This window comes from Diadema antillarum, unplaced genomic scaffold, assembly GCF_040938485.1.
Source record: "Diadema antillarum isolate AM-2024a unplaced genomic scaffold, OU_Dant_1.0 seq00001206_RagTag, whole genome shotgun sequence".
Taxonomy (NCBI): domain Eukaryota; kingdom Metazoa; phylum Echinodermata; class Echinoidea; order Diadematoida; family Diadematidae; genus Diadema; species Diadema antillarum.
In genome coordinates, this window is record NW_027271999.1 from 101306 (window position 1) to 116028 (window position 14723).

Sequence of the window (14723 nt, forward strand, 5' to 3'; positions counted from 1 at the left end):
AGCTTGCAACTAAAGGTATACGCGGAGGAAATATATCAACGATTGAGGATTATTCTTATCAAATCTGTCTGTTAACGAATGTCAAGTCATTTCTTTAACTGGGACATAAAGCGTGAATACGTGCAGATTGGAAGAGAAAATGGAGATACCAAAGTGTGATGTCATAGCCATTTGTCACCATGGAAACTGATTCTAAACAACCTCATTCAACCAGTGCCAATCCATTGCCCAACTCCTCGTTCAAGAATATCTTATTTCGAACCATCTAGAAATACTACAAGAATGCGTATTCATAAATATTAGTTACGTTTAGATACTTACCTTCGATGATATGCTTATTTTGAGATAAGCCCTATGGGGCGCCAAGTGTCGCACTGTCGATTTCGTTACCATACCAGCCATTTCGTCACGAAATGGACCGTTCGACACTTGGCGCCCCATAGAGCTTATCATTGAGGCTATCTTATCCCAGACGTTTAGGATCACCGTTTGAACGCAATTATTATTGGGAGGTAATGTTCATTTATCCATCATGCATTTAATATGCACAATGCATTTTTTAATGTAATGATCAACAATTCTTCGACTTTAACTTGCAGAGAGAGTTGCGTACATTGGGGAGAGCATGTGGATTGGTCTTCACGACAAGTTTGGAGAATTCAACTGGGAGTGGGAAGACGGAACACCTGTAAGACTTTCTTGAATTTGTATCGGTTCCAAATTACGATAATTATCATAACAATGATAATAACAACGATGAAAATCGTATTAGCATTATAACGTTGTACTGCCGATAATGCGATACCCACTCAAACGTTGATGTCTTTATCATCATAATTCTTTATCAATTTCTGTCAATATCGGAACAAAATTTTCGAAGATTGCTACCCAAACAACGTGAACGGAAATTAAACGACTGAAAGAAGACACGTTATCGTAACATATATTTTTTCAATTTTATTTTGTATGAGATGAAATTCTCATCCTTGATCCGTCACACAGCTCTTCTAAAGCTAGCCCCTATGACATGATATACATCTTTTCTGTTTCCGTACAGACACCGTTGTTAAAAGTTCCATGAAAATGAATGGCCCATTTACGACACAACCCGAAATCATGCGAGGCGTTTGGGCGGCGGGTTTCCAGCAAATTTCTGCTCGGTCATCGGTCGCCCACTGATTGTAAAGAAATCGCTTGGTCAAAGCTGAATTTTAGCATGGGGTTAAAATTCCATTTTTCATTCACCTCCTAGAACACGCCCTACTTAACCGACCAATATCCTTTGTGCAGTCATCGTGGAGCGGTGGATGAATGTCACGAGTTTGACCCCCATGAATCATGCCATGAGTTGGACACTAAGCAAATAAGGTCCATGAGTCCGACACTAGGCAAACATGGCCCACAAGACCAACACATTCAGCCCCGTGATGTAATGTCGAACTCGTGGGTCGCTTTTGGCCAGTGTCGGACTCGTTGACCTTTTTGCTTCGTGTCGAACTCGTGAACCTTGTTTTCCTAGTGTCGAACTCATGAATTTTGTTTGCCTAGTGTCGGACAAGTGGGGCTCTTTTGCCCAGTGTCGAATTCATGGACTTTATGACTCGAGGGCTGTGTGACTCATAGACCTTTCCTTCAATGTTGAACTTGTGGCCCGTATGACTCGTGGGCAGTGCTGCCTGTGGGTGTCGGTCTCGTGGGATGACCGCGGAGCGACTATGTCCTCAAAATGTCGTGCTCGTTTTCTTTACCCCAGTACGACTACTTTAATTGGGCTCCTGGCGAACCTAACAACGCTGGAGGAGAGGACTGTGTTCACATCGAGTCCTATTTCTACAAGGTCGGGACATGGAATGACCACAAGTGTGACCGTCTCTTCAGGTTTATCTGCAAGATGCCCAAGAGTAAGCAATGTGACCTACCGCTATTCAGCTGTCTTAATCTTGTGAGAAACTATAGGTTTACTTGCTTTGAATTCCAGTCTCCATGCAGTTCAATGACTTTACGTGCAAAGAGTTGACTTTGATCAACAAAGAAATGGGGGAAAATGATGGCAGTCTTGCTAGAATCGGACATGAAGAATCAGAAAGTTGTAAGAATATAAAGATTTCATCTGTTTTCATAAAGCAGGACGTGATTTCTGTCACAAATAGATATGCAAATTAGATAAGGAGACCATGTAAACATCTACCGCATCTTCTGCATAAGAACTTGTACATAAGAACATGTGCTGTCTGTTCAAATTCATGATTTTCTTCCGTCGAGATATTTTCATTGCAACTGATTGACAAATTGCCCTACATCGACGTAAATAAGCACTGAATTGATCAGTGTTTTAGTAGTAGACATGATAAAAAATTCATGGGCGTACATACTCGAGCAGGATTTGAACCTACGACCTACGACCTCCTGATCACCGTGATCAGGAGGTCGTAGGTTCAAATCCTGCTCGAGTATGTACGCCCATGATTTTTTATCATGGCTACTACTAAAACACTGATCAATTCAGTGCTTATTTACGTCTATGTAGGGCAATTTGTCAATCAGTTGCAATGTACTGTCTGTGTTTCTCGTTTCCCCAGGTCCTGGGTCTGCATACTCTACTCCAGTGCCTACAACATGTGAGTTTCTACCATCCATACCTGTGACAATAAATGAATTATAAGTAGGCCTTCTTATCTTCTCCGTTTGAGATAATTGTGTAGGCATATCACTTCAAATGATTTTACAATTATTTCCTAATTTTGTCGTGTGGTAGTGACTCTGACTTTGAACTTTGCCAAAGCAATTCAAACCGTAAGGTTAGAACAATGAGATATATTCCTAAGATGGTTGTTTGAGAAAAGCACATAGCATTCATTTTAAATTTCCGTGGAAGAAATTTTCGCAGCACCCTAAACAAACTACGTTCACTCTAAACAGCAGCTACAATGTCTTTTTGTCTCATTGAGTGTCATATGCCTGTATCATGAACACCAGTCGATCAGTATTTACGTAGACCAATTTATATAATGCCATGTGAAGACAGTACACCTTTGTTTCCCCTAGTCCCACCCAGCGACCGATGTGGGTCCGGCTGGATCTACGATGCGTCATCGGGCAGCTGCTACAAGTACGACCGGGAGTACCGTAGCTGGCAGGAGGCCGACCTGCAGTGTCGTTCGGAAGGAGGGCGTCTCACGAGTCTCTCCAACTACCTCGAGAACGAATTCGTCCAACGTACGTGAAGTGACGTAGCCGTAGCCATTTTCTATTTTATTTCATTCACATTTAACACTCTTTTAATGCTCATCATGGAAGATGTCCATAAGCCATGAGTTCGTAGTTCCACTTTGCGCATGAGCAGAAAAAGCTAGGTCAATGTACCAACAGGCATAATGGTTTTTTTTTAATTCACTGAGATAGGGCCTACGCATCTATGATGCAATGATTATTCATGTTACCCTTATAAATGGTGCTTGCCAGCACATCCACCTGACAGCAAGCCTGGTATTTGGGCAATATAAACAGAAAAAAAAAGTTTGACAAAGTAAAGCATGCAAAATCTACCTTATCAAAAGTAATAGGAGAGTCTAGATGATTCTAAACTATAGTGCCTGCTCTGTCACAGGTCCAAGCCATTTATGATTGTCAGCTAGCCATTTATTCGTCTAGGTCAAGAGGGATGTTTTGCGCAACATAATTATCCAAGAATCTTTCTAAAATCCAGGGTTTTCCACTACATTTAATGCATGAGAGATCGATGTTATCTTATCTATTTCACATGTATTGTTTCTTTCTTTACGACAGGTTACGCATACTACTTCTTCGACAAGGGTGTAAACTCCTTCTGGGTCGGTCTGCATGCTTCAAACCTCGAGTATGGCTTCCAGTGGTCAGATGGAGCTCCGTTGGCTTACCTCAACTGGCAAGATGGTATGTATGCGTCTGTAAAGTGGGTATCTTATTTGGCTTGGAGACTACGTTGCGATCTAGTGGCAACTCGAGTCTCGCTGGTCGCAGAAACGTCTCCTGGAGATCAGTTTGGTCCAAAGAGAGTCGCGAGAGAATCGAATATGTTCTTTTTGGAGGGAGACTTTTCCCAATCTCCACCTGGTCCCTACGACGTCTACTTAGTTGTGGCCAAGTCGCAGAGATTAAATTATGTTCTCGACGTCTCCGAGACGTCTCCGAGAGCTTCAGGAAACCCATGGCGACCCATCGGCGACGATATGGAGACGTCGTGGAGACGTCTCGGAGAAGTCGTGGCTCCGTCCCAGCGACTTTCTGTTGAATGAATTGTCATCTTGTTTGGAGACGTCGCGGACATGGCCCTGGAGTCGCCTTCTTGGTGAGAGCGCAGGGATTTTAGGGGGATCTTTTGAGCGGCTTGAGTCACGGCGACGTCTCCTTCAGTGAAATAGGCCCTATGAAACCCAACAATCATGACCATGACCATTGAATAGCGTAACTATGGTTTGACTGAAGGGACTGGTAGGTTGCCATGTCGACTAGGTAAAAGTGAGAAGCATTGACGTCATGCACAAGGTTTTGCCAACTCATCATAGAGCGCAAATGGGATGGTCTTGACCTTGACTTCGGCATCATAGGACAATGTGGGAGGGAGTGGGTACGACTGTATTTAGCATGACGTCATCCCATCTCAGTTCTACATGGACGACGCAATGTGTTGTCGCAGAGTCCCCACGGCATCCTACCAACAAGAAAACAACAAACAAAAAGAAGGGCTAAGAGGACGCTCTCTGAAGATGATTGTGACGTTTAAAGGTCATCAGTTTGCTGTTGTGTCTTGCAACTCGACATTCTGCCAAGACTCGCAAGAAAAACTCGGAGTGTACATGCGCTTATATATGCTTTATTATACCTTGTAATTGTTTCGCAATGTGTTGAGGGAATATACCCTTCAAGCACTGCTTTTTTAGCATTCCTCCCCATATCCAGTCTTTTGGTATTTTTAGAATGTTCTTGCAGTTTAATTCTTTTCACTTTTCTTGTTAACGGCATATGTTAAATTTCACTTATTATGTTTTGTACTGCCAATATAATGCTCTTATATCTTCTGATAAAGAAAAAGAAAAGTATGTTTTGTCACTGTTTGTTGGAGATGGAAAATGAATGAATGAATGAATGAATGAATGAATGAATGAATGCCCCAGAGGAGACGAGATAATTTCTCGCCTTCTCGACCTTTCCTTGTCTGAGAAGACGAAAATGTGCGAAGGCGAAAACTGAGATTATAATAAGAACTAGGGTACTGTATTCATATGCTCATTTGTATATCTTTCTTTATTTCATTAACGACATACCTGGAGAGACATAACACAAAAATAAAACCAAACAAGCAAAAAAATGTGCATAAATTTGAATACATTAATGACTACTGGCCAATCACCGTTTGACATTCACGTATATAGGAGAACCCAACAATGCTGGAGGCGAGGACTGTGTGGAGATGTACGCCAACTCCGGACGATGGAACGACCTGGCCTGCTCCAACGCTCGAAACTCCATCTGCAAGAGAAATGGTAATGAAGCGTCAACTTTGCTCCCTTTCCATGGTCCCTTTGCAAATTGACCGTTGACCTAAAGGATCATTATTTCTGACAGAACACTATCATTCAATCCTGAAGAACTGACTTTCTGAATCTAGTGAGTGCGTTGAATGTTATACGTAGGTCTACATGTATGCGTGTGTATCTACATGTATATATTTATAAATTTATGCTTGCTACTGTCATTCGTAGTATCATGAAATTTCGACGGTAAGCTTATCACAATATTTCTAAATGGGAATGCACTATTAAACCACCTTGTTCGTGTGCTTTATGCACACATCTTAAATTAATCAAACAATGATAGAGCTTGCTTAATCGAAAAAATTTGGACAAGTGACATAACACCTTTCAAGTCGCGAATGCTGATACGAATGGCCCATTTCAAGGTGTTGGGAACTTGTTTTGTTTTTGTTTTGTTTTGTTTTTGTTTTTTGTTTTGCTTTGTTTTGTTGCTTTTTTTTTGCTGTGTGACATAAATGGTCACGACACTTTATTGATGGTGCGTGTTTAATTACATCGATTGTTAGGATTGTATTAAGTGCTAGCAGGATGCGGTAGATTTGTGCATACTGCACAAGGAAATTTGGGTAAAACGCTGGCATGTCTGGAACGTAATTTGGCTGCTCGCACTCAAGTATAAAGTAGGATATATACCTTCCTCTCATTTGCTTTGAAATCATGCTGTTGACTTTTTATTAATCGACTGTTTTCTTTCTCTTAAAACGCATTGACAGTTTATGCAAGCAAGAACTTTGTTGCGTACCCAAATGCCCGCCTGGACACAACGGTGGACGCTCCTCTGACTAACGTCTGGCCCGAGGAATGTGCGTTCTTTTGCATGATGTCTGTCGTCACTTGCCGATCGTTCAACTACTACCGTAGCGGGCGCCAGTGCGTAATTCTCACAACCGATAAGGACTCCGGTAGCACGGGGCTTGTTCCAGAGTTTGAAGATCCCTGGGACTACTATCAAAGAGGTTAGGAGAGTAGAACGCAGAGACTTATCATATGAAGGAACACGTATTGTTACTATGGTGACTGGTTCCACGTAACATCATCCATTTCTCCCGTTATTAAATTTTGTGCTTCGCATTGGAGTCAAACACCTTTAATAAGTGACGACTTTGAGACGTTGCCAAGTGTGACGTAACGTCGTACACCAGTCTTTAGTGTGATGACGTAATGCTCGAAAGTATGACGTATAGATGTATCACTGATGGCAACAATTACGTCACGTGCGTGATCTGTGTAGAATGACTACATTCCGTACTGCGAAGATGCATCGTATTGTCCCTTTTCTCTTGAAGATATATTTACGTTGGGAGAGTATTTGCTATTTTTAACTTGCCATAATATTCATGCTCGGTAGGTGGTTAAAAAGAAGTAATTGACGTCATGCGCAGGCGAGCGACATATCATTATCATAATCATCAGTATTATTTTTACAGTTTTCTTTTGGGTTGCCAATGACTTGTAAGGGCAATCATGTTCTTGAAAATATTGCGAGCTATGCTCATCAGCAAGTTTTTTAAATACCACTGTTGTATGTTGTGGCATTCTTGCAAAACTCTTTTATGATACACAGCACAAGAAAAATGTGATATCTTTACTCATTTATTTCATCATGACATGTTGTGAATGTATAGGTCTTGCCTCAGACGCATCAACATCAATGCAGACAAATACTCAGAGGACACACTTGGAACATTTTTATGAAATGACCCAAAAAATCACAGACGTCAATCGGGCGACAAACATAAAATACCCAACATTTGCATCAGTTTACACCCAGAAATAATTGGCATATTTTCTTGTCTTTCCCCTTCATGCTATCGCAACACTTTCAATGAATTCTATTCCAATTCATCATCAACAATTCTTCTACTGGTATAACTAATATTCAATCGATTTCCCCTTTTTCCGATGTGTAACTATCTCTGTGATAAGACTTCAATGCCCCCACCAACGCACCCCCGACACCCTTGGACCCGTCGTACGGATGCAGCTCCACGGAGTACGCCTACCGCGGCTACTGCTACTCGCTTGTCACCGACATGTACTCTTTCACCGATATGCAAAACGTTTGCCAACTACGCACGTCACAGCTAGCCTCCGTCGCAGACGTCAGCGAGAATAATTTCATCTTAAGTTTGACTCAGATGGGTAAGCTAGCGGATTTTGATTATGTCTATATGCATTTTTTTATATGTCGATTAAATCTTTACAATACTTAACGTTCTGGAACATATTTTTTTCAAAACATTATAGTATACTCCATGATAAGCTTGAGGATTTTGATTCTGTCTATATGCATTTTACAAGTCCATTAATACTTTACAATAGGCCTACTTAACGTTTTGGAACATACTTTTTTCATAACATTATGGTATACTCTTTGTTTGAATCTCGGGAAGTTTTTTAAAGAGCCGATACTTCAAATCGATAATGTTGATGGCATTCTCTGCAAAGCGTTCAGACAATAAAGCATAGTTCTAATTTCACATAGAATCACGCCTTTGTTAATTCCCGCGCTGATGAATAACTGCATAGCGCAGACCACACAGCAATTTCAGCAAATTAATTGTCTTTGGTACACGCTTTACCTTTGGGTAATTGACGGCGAAGAAGAAGAAGATGATGATGGTGGTGGTGGTGGTGCAGAAGAAGAAGACGAAGGAAGAAGAAGAAGAAGAAGAAGAAGAAGAAGAAGAAGTAGAAGTAAAATGATGAGGAGGAGGGGTAGTGAAATAAAAAGGAATTGAAGAGACCGAACAGTAGAAGAAGAGTTAAAGGCTGCTCAATATGCACCCCGCTCGATATTTCAACTCCCAGATTCATCTCTCACAGAACTCGGCGAAACCAGAGATTCGTTGTGATGTTTTCTAAACGAACATTGATTGCCTGTAAAATGAAACTTAGAGATATATCTCGGTAGGTAATGAACCAGACAAGGAAATCACTGGAGTGTGGCTCGGACTGACTGACAAGGACCGAGAGGCTACCTTCGCCTGGACGGATGGCAGCCCGGTGACTTACACCGTCTGGGCCCTTGGGGAGCCCAACAACAATCTCTATGACGACGACTGCGTGTACTTCGATATTCAGGTGGGTCGGCGCTCTGAAAATGAAAAGATATTTTGGATTATTTCACTCGGAAAATAGGGAAAGAACAGATTACAGATTCAACAGCAAGCCATCTGACGTCATATTCAAGCCTCAGATGATGTGCAGATCTGTCACTTTAAAAAAAACCCAAAACAAACATCGATAAGCGTATTGGTTATACGACAGTGTCGAACGACCCCCTCTTTCAAAAAAAAAAGACCTAGTTTTGTACAGCCTCATCCCACTTTTAACATTGAAATAGACTTACCCGTTCTTTACGGAAATATCAAATTCCCATAGACTTTGTAAAGAACAAAAAGAGGTCCTCGGAGACAGTGAGTTAACGCTATGAGAGCGGAAAATGACAATAGAAATTGGTACATGTGTGCACAAACGACAAATACATTTACTAAGTATCCCTTGTTCCTCGAAACTTTAATGGTTAATTGTGACTCATTCCATCACTTTTCATTTTCTAAAAAGAATGTTTTTCTTTTGCGTCTTGTTGCATGGTTGTAATACTTCTCCTACTCTTTTCAACGCAGTTCAACGGCTGGAGAGTCGTTCCTTGTACCGGTATGCCGATGTATGGTGTCTGTAAAAAGCCCCAATCGGACCTGAACGTTGTAGTGCCCTCAAATGACGGATGTCCAACAGTAAGAGCCTCTCTGAATATGTTGTATGTCAATCTCACATTGCATCATCCCGTTGTTTCTCAGTCAATACCACACCATTCATTCATGTAAAATACTTACTGAGGCTTAGATAAGACCTTATTTTTCGTTTAATCTGGAATGTTGACGATTTTGAGTGTAGTTTCTCACGCATAATCATGGTAACAACGCACATCCTATCCATAATACCACAGTGAGAGTGCGAGGTATACTTTCGAAGAGCGATGAATGCACCTATATAGAAAATCTTTTTCGTTATTAACACTACAGGAGGTTGCCTTTACTTGGCAACGGGAAGACAAGTTGCGAGTATGAACTTAGAGTGTGTTTTAAAAATGAGTGAACAAGGTCTCGTTTAGGGAAATCTGAGGTAATTCAATACATTCTCATGTTATATTCATGTGGAAAGTTTAATATTTTCTACCCAAATAAGGCCAACAGTTAACACATTCATGGAAAACCAAAGGGAAAAAAACCCACTGCTGTATTCTGCTGCCAAATTGTAAACTAAAATAAATAAACATGCTATCTTGAATGATCATATCTTGAAATATGATTTAGTTATCATAGAGTCATACTTGAATGAATGTTGAGACGAGTCTTAGCTATAGGTCTATCAGTGCTCTTGGAATGACATTGTTTCAAATCCTCTTCATTTCACTATTGTGGCAGGGATGGATGAAATACATGTCCACATGTTATCAGATGTTTGGAGACAAGCTCTCGTGGGCCGATGCGCGGGACAGCTGCATCGTCAAAGGTGGCAAATTGGCAACAATGAACAACAAGTAATACACTAAGCCATCAATTTCTCTCGTCACTCGATAGTTATGATGTATGTTTTAATAGAATCCTTTTTAAATCTTGTTCAAATTCTCTCCAAAGAGCCCGTATAATTGGTATTTTAACAGTAACAATAATGTTTGTATAATATAACTAAAGTAAGCAAACATGGGTCAAACGCTGCCTTTCTCTCATGATGTGATAAGGGAAGAATAATCCAGCAATATAAGCATCAGAATTGAAACATTTTGAAGCAGAAGTCTTCTAAAATTTTGTGAAAAAATACCTCGTCCTACCTCAGATAAGAATAACAAAAACGCTTAATTCTCAGACTGCGAGAAGACCAATCAAGTTCAAGTTCAGGTTCAATGACATCTATTTCCATCAAATATGAATATACATATTAAGTGCAAGTAATATGCGGTCAATTTGAAAATGCTGGGGGCACACTCTCTAAAAGTGCAAAAACTTGTGACGAGTGTGCCCTTAACATAAAATGATAGCATCATAAATGAGTAGTATAAATGAGTAGTATAATCAGGTTTCTTGTAAAGCAGTTCTCATACATGTTATTGTTCCTGGTAACATAGAACTATTTCGATGTAGTTTTGACGATGTTCGTCCCCTCCCCCACATTAATACAGAGTTCATTCATTAATTGCCACAGGATCACTTAAACACTCTCCACTATAGACTTACCCCCAGTCATGTGCTCGCATATCTCAAGTGCGATGCAATGCTGTATTTTGAACCGTCTTTCTCATCGTTTAACACTTTGCTCCACGTCAGGTTCGACCAGGCCTTCATCGCCGCCCAGCTGGGAGCAACCCCAAGCGACTACACCGGCGATGACGATTACTGGATCGGACTGAGCGACACCGACATCCCGGGGACCTACAAGTGGGTCGACGGATCGTACCCGACCATTTCCGCCTGGGGTCCAGGCCAACCTGGTACGATGTCAGGGTCTTGGTTGTAACAAACTTGAGTTATTCTGGGAGTTATTCTCACTGATTTCACGACCAGATTGTGGCAGAACAGGATATGTTTGTCATGTGGTCGTTTTGAAAGTAGACCTATACGTTATTAGGAATGCAACAAAAACTCAGCCGTAATCGCATAATTGAAAATCACATCTTTCGGTGCAAAGACGATTTTGTTTCAGAGGATTAACTAATTTGTTATTGGATTGGATATAGGATCAACTAATTTAGCTATAGGATTAACTAATTTGTTATAGCCGAGCAAAACAATTTGTCCTATACATATGTATATGAAAGAAAAAATACAATTATGTTCTCTTCATTTTGTCACTCATTATCACGTGTATTTTGTTAATTTACGTTTTCAGCAATTATTAATAATATGTTCTGCTAATACATTGTATATAATTTTCTCTGTTTATATGATGGAAATGAAAATAAATTTGAATTTTGAACTTTAATAAGGAGAGATTTCAAAATCAAGACGAAAAGCAATTAACGTCATCCAGCAAATGTGCCACGAAAATGGGCGTTTATCGATTTACGCGTTTTTACGTTTCTGCTTGCTCCTGTTACAGACGACAGTCTCGGGAAGTGTGTTGCGATGATCGGCGGCTACGTACCGTTCCTTGCCGGGCTTTGGGTCGACGAGCCATGCACTAACACGATGAATTACATCTGCGAGCAGCCTGCGGCGGGAACGACCGACACGCCCTACACGCAGGGGCCCGTGACTAGCCCATCAGACGACGGATGTGACGACCCCGGAGCTATCGGCTATGGATATAATTGCTTCATCGTATGTATCTTTTTTTTAAAGATAGAATTCCCTTCTTACGTCTATCTTTTTGTTCACTTGCAAAATGTATTTAGATTACGTTATAATTACTAAGTAACTGGTGGACAAAATCTGTATCTTGAAATTATCGCCAAGTAGACCCTACGTATAAAATGCTAAATATTCTAACTGTCCATACCTTCTGAAAGCTAACAATCCAGTGACAAAGGAAGGACAAATATTTGTAATGAGATTGAATTTGTATCTTTTGGGAAAGTTTGATCCTCTTTATCTTTTAATGAACATAATACATTTTTTCGATGATGTGTGATTGAATTGGTCACGTGATTCTCGTTGTCATAAAAGGTGTATGAGAAGCCACAAGAGGAGCAGCTGTCGTTTAGCGACGCACGCGCACAGTGTCAGTCCATCGGGGGAGACCTGGCCAGCTTCCATAGCATTGCCGAGGAGCAGTACGTCGTGGGCAGATACTCGCCGGCGTAAGTTCACGTACTTGTATTCATTGCTATCCGGAAGTAGATATCATGAAATCAAACATTTATTTTGTACTTGCAATAAAGATGCACAACTGTGAAGATATTTGACGAATATACAAAGTAAATGTAAGATGATCTGACAATGTACTGATTAACTGAAAAGACAAGCATTATAATTGTTGCTTTACGTCCATACTGTCCTTTTCTTTTCGTCCAGTAGGAAGATAAGCATGTGCAATCATCGTACCGAGAAAACATGTGCGATTATGATGATTTCATGAGTTTCGTCAAATACTGCCCTCCTGAAATGTAGATAATGAGGGCCTCCCAATAAAAATCGGTCACCGGCAATTAGGGATAGAAAAAGAATCATTAAACATTGATACAAACATTTTGCGGAGAAACTGAAATTAACCAATATTCTAAAACCCATCTCTCTCCAAAAAAAAAAAAAAAGTTTATATCAATTGTGGAACTTGTAATTAGGATGAGTACTTCTCTATTTTGGTGCGTAGTATAAACAATACTGACATCTATATTGTTTATGCAAATCATCTTCAGTGAAGACCCTTGACAATGAATGCAAGTGGTATTATATGGCAGAGTGATAGTGAGAAATACCGAGTTATGCTCGTCCCCGTGTTGGGGCAACAGAATGGTCAGGGACTCCCCATTCTTCAAACGTCTTATTGAGATGGAAGACCTTTTCAGTCTAGTGAGACTTTGATTAACTCTCTTCCCATCGTGTCTGCTATCACACAGCTCTGAAGACAATTTCTATGGCTTCTGGCTCGGACTGAATGATATCAACCAGGAGGGAGGTAAATCTGAAGTTGATGTTGTATACCAAAACTGAGGCAGCTCGTAACTAGGTCCAAACTTTCCACATGAATTTTATATACGAAGCGGTTCATTTTGTACTGACATTACAATGACGCGTTTGAAATAAATGCCGTCTACTCCTAGCAGATTGCTTAAATCATGTATACCATAGAATGTGCGGGAGGGGGCAGAAATCTTTCTCCATTCATTGAAGTCGTTTTCAATTCGATTTCCCTTGCACTGTTAAAATAATTTGTTGAATTAAAATGCAATGAATGGGACACCATATTCAAATTTATCTAGGCACACGTATCAAGGGGGATTGGTCTTTGATTTATGTATACATCTATATCCGACTATTGAGTGAACATTTTATAAAACCTATGCTCAGTATAAACTACATCGTTTACGTTTTTCCGCGTAACCATACAGCGTGGCAATGGAGTGACAACACGGCCGTCATCTATGTAAATTGGGAGGCAGGCGAGCCCAACGATCACTCGGATACCGAGGAGTGCACGGAGATGTTCCTCAACCCGGGCCGCGGCTGGAACGATATCGCCTGTTACGCTGTCAGGAGCTGGGTCTGCAAGAAGCCGAAAAGTAAGGAGCCTAGTCTGTGACGAGAGTATAGATTTTTCTGTCGTGACTGTCCTTAGTTCTCCCACAGTCCGGTCAATGTACTTTGTTGAATTACAGTGTATTCATTCTACTTGAGCAAAATCAAAATTAGCACGATTGTCTCTTACTTTTTTTGACACAAACTCAAACGCAATAAGCTAACGAACAATAACGAAATACTAAAGAAACTAAAAATATACCTCAGAGGAAAGTGTTAAGCTTAATTTCCATTTAGTAAATAAATGTGTTTTCTAGTGTTAGCAAACACGAGCATGGAAAAAGGATTGCGCACAAAGACAAACATACTGACCAACGCATAGACAAGCCTCTAAACCGATCAAAAGAGATCGAATCATGGAGCTGATCTGTGATTGTTGAAAAAAGGAGGGTACGTAATGATATTGTTTTCCATTTTATATTATCCCTTTACTAAGTATGAATATTCTTTGATGTATTCTTTGTATCGATAAGGCTATGTAAACTTTGAAACAAACATACGGAAGAACACTCCCCCGGACTGAAGCATGTACCGTGCATAAATTAAGGAATAAATGTTTAATATTGCTTTCCCCTCACCTCCCTTTCTTTCAGGCATAGCACGACCGACGCCACTCCCAAACAGTAAGTTTTCGTCACTTTTATATCGAATAGATAGGGAATTACGGAATATGAATAGAAACAGATACGCTGCGAGGAAAAAAAATTGTCATTGTTTGTTGACGTGATTAATATCTTTTAAGGTATATATTGCCAAAGACTTGTTGATGAAACTTGCTGCAGATTATAGAGATAACGTTTGGCGCTCTTTTTTTTCTGAAAATTTCAATTATATTGGCAAATCAAAAGTATCATCATTACAGTGAACTTGACGATGAGTCGATCAGGACATACACTCTTACCATGAGCTC

General features: G+C 40.4%; 1 protein-coding gene across 1 annotated transcript in view; it reads left to right on the forward strand.

Annotated features, from left to right (window-relative positions):
- Positions 1–14723, forward strand: part of LOC139744726 (macrophage mannose receptor 1-like) — a 38972-nt gene that overhangs the window by 12618 nt on the left and 11631 nt on the right. Inside the window, exons 14-30 of the mRNA XM_071655148.1 lie at positions 600–688; positions 1754–1901; positions 2580–2618; positions 3046–3216; positions 3787–3912; positions 5412–5522; positions 6287–6529; positions 7500–7715; positions 8488–8657; positions 9203–9313; positions 10004–10119; positions 10904–11067; positions 11676–11896; positions 12242–12375; positions 13135–13193; positions 13627–13809; positions 14413–14436. Coding sequence (XP_071511249.1) covers positions 600–688; positions 1754–1901; positions 2580–2618; positions 3046–3216; positions 3787–3912; positions 5412–5522; positions 6287–6529; positions 7500–7715; positions 8488–8657; positions 9203–9313; positions 10004–10119; positions 10904–11067; positions 11676–11896; positions 12242–12375; positions 13135–13193; positions 13627–13809; positions 14413–14436 — 2325 coding nt within the window. The remainder of the gene's footprint in view (positions 1–599; positions 689–1753; positions 1902–2579; positions 2619–3045; positions 3217–3786; positions 3913–5411; positions 5523–6286; positions 6530–7499; positions 7716–8487; positions 8658–9202; positions 9314–10003; positions 10120–10903; positions 11068–11675; positions 11897–12241; positions 12376–13134; positions 13194–13626; positions 13810–14412; positions 14437–14723) is intronic.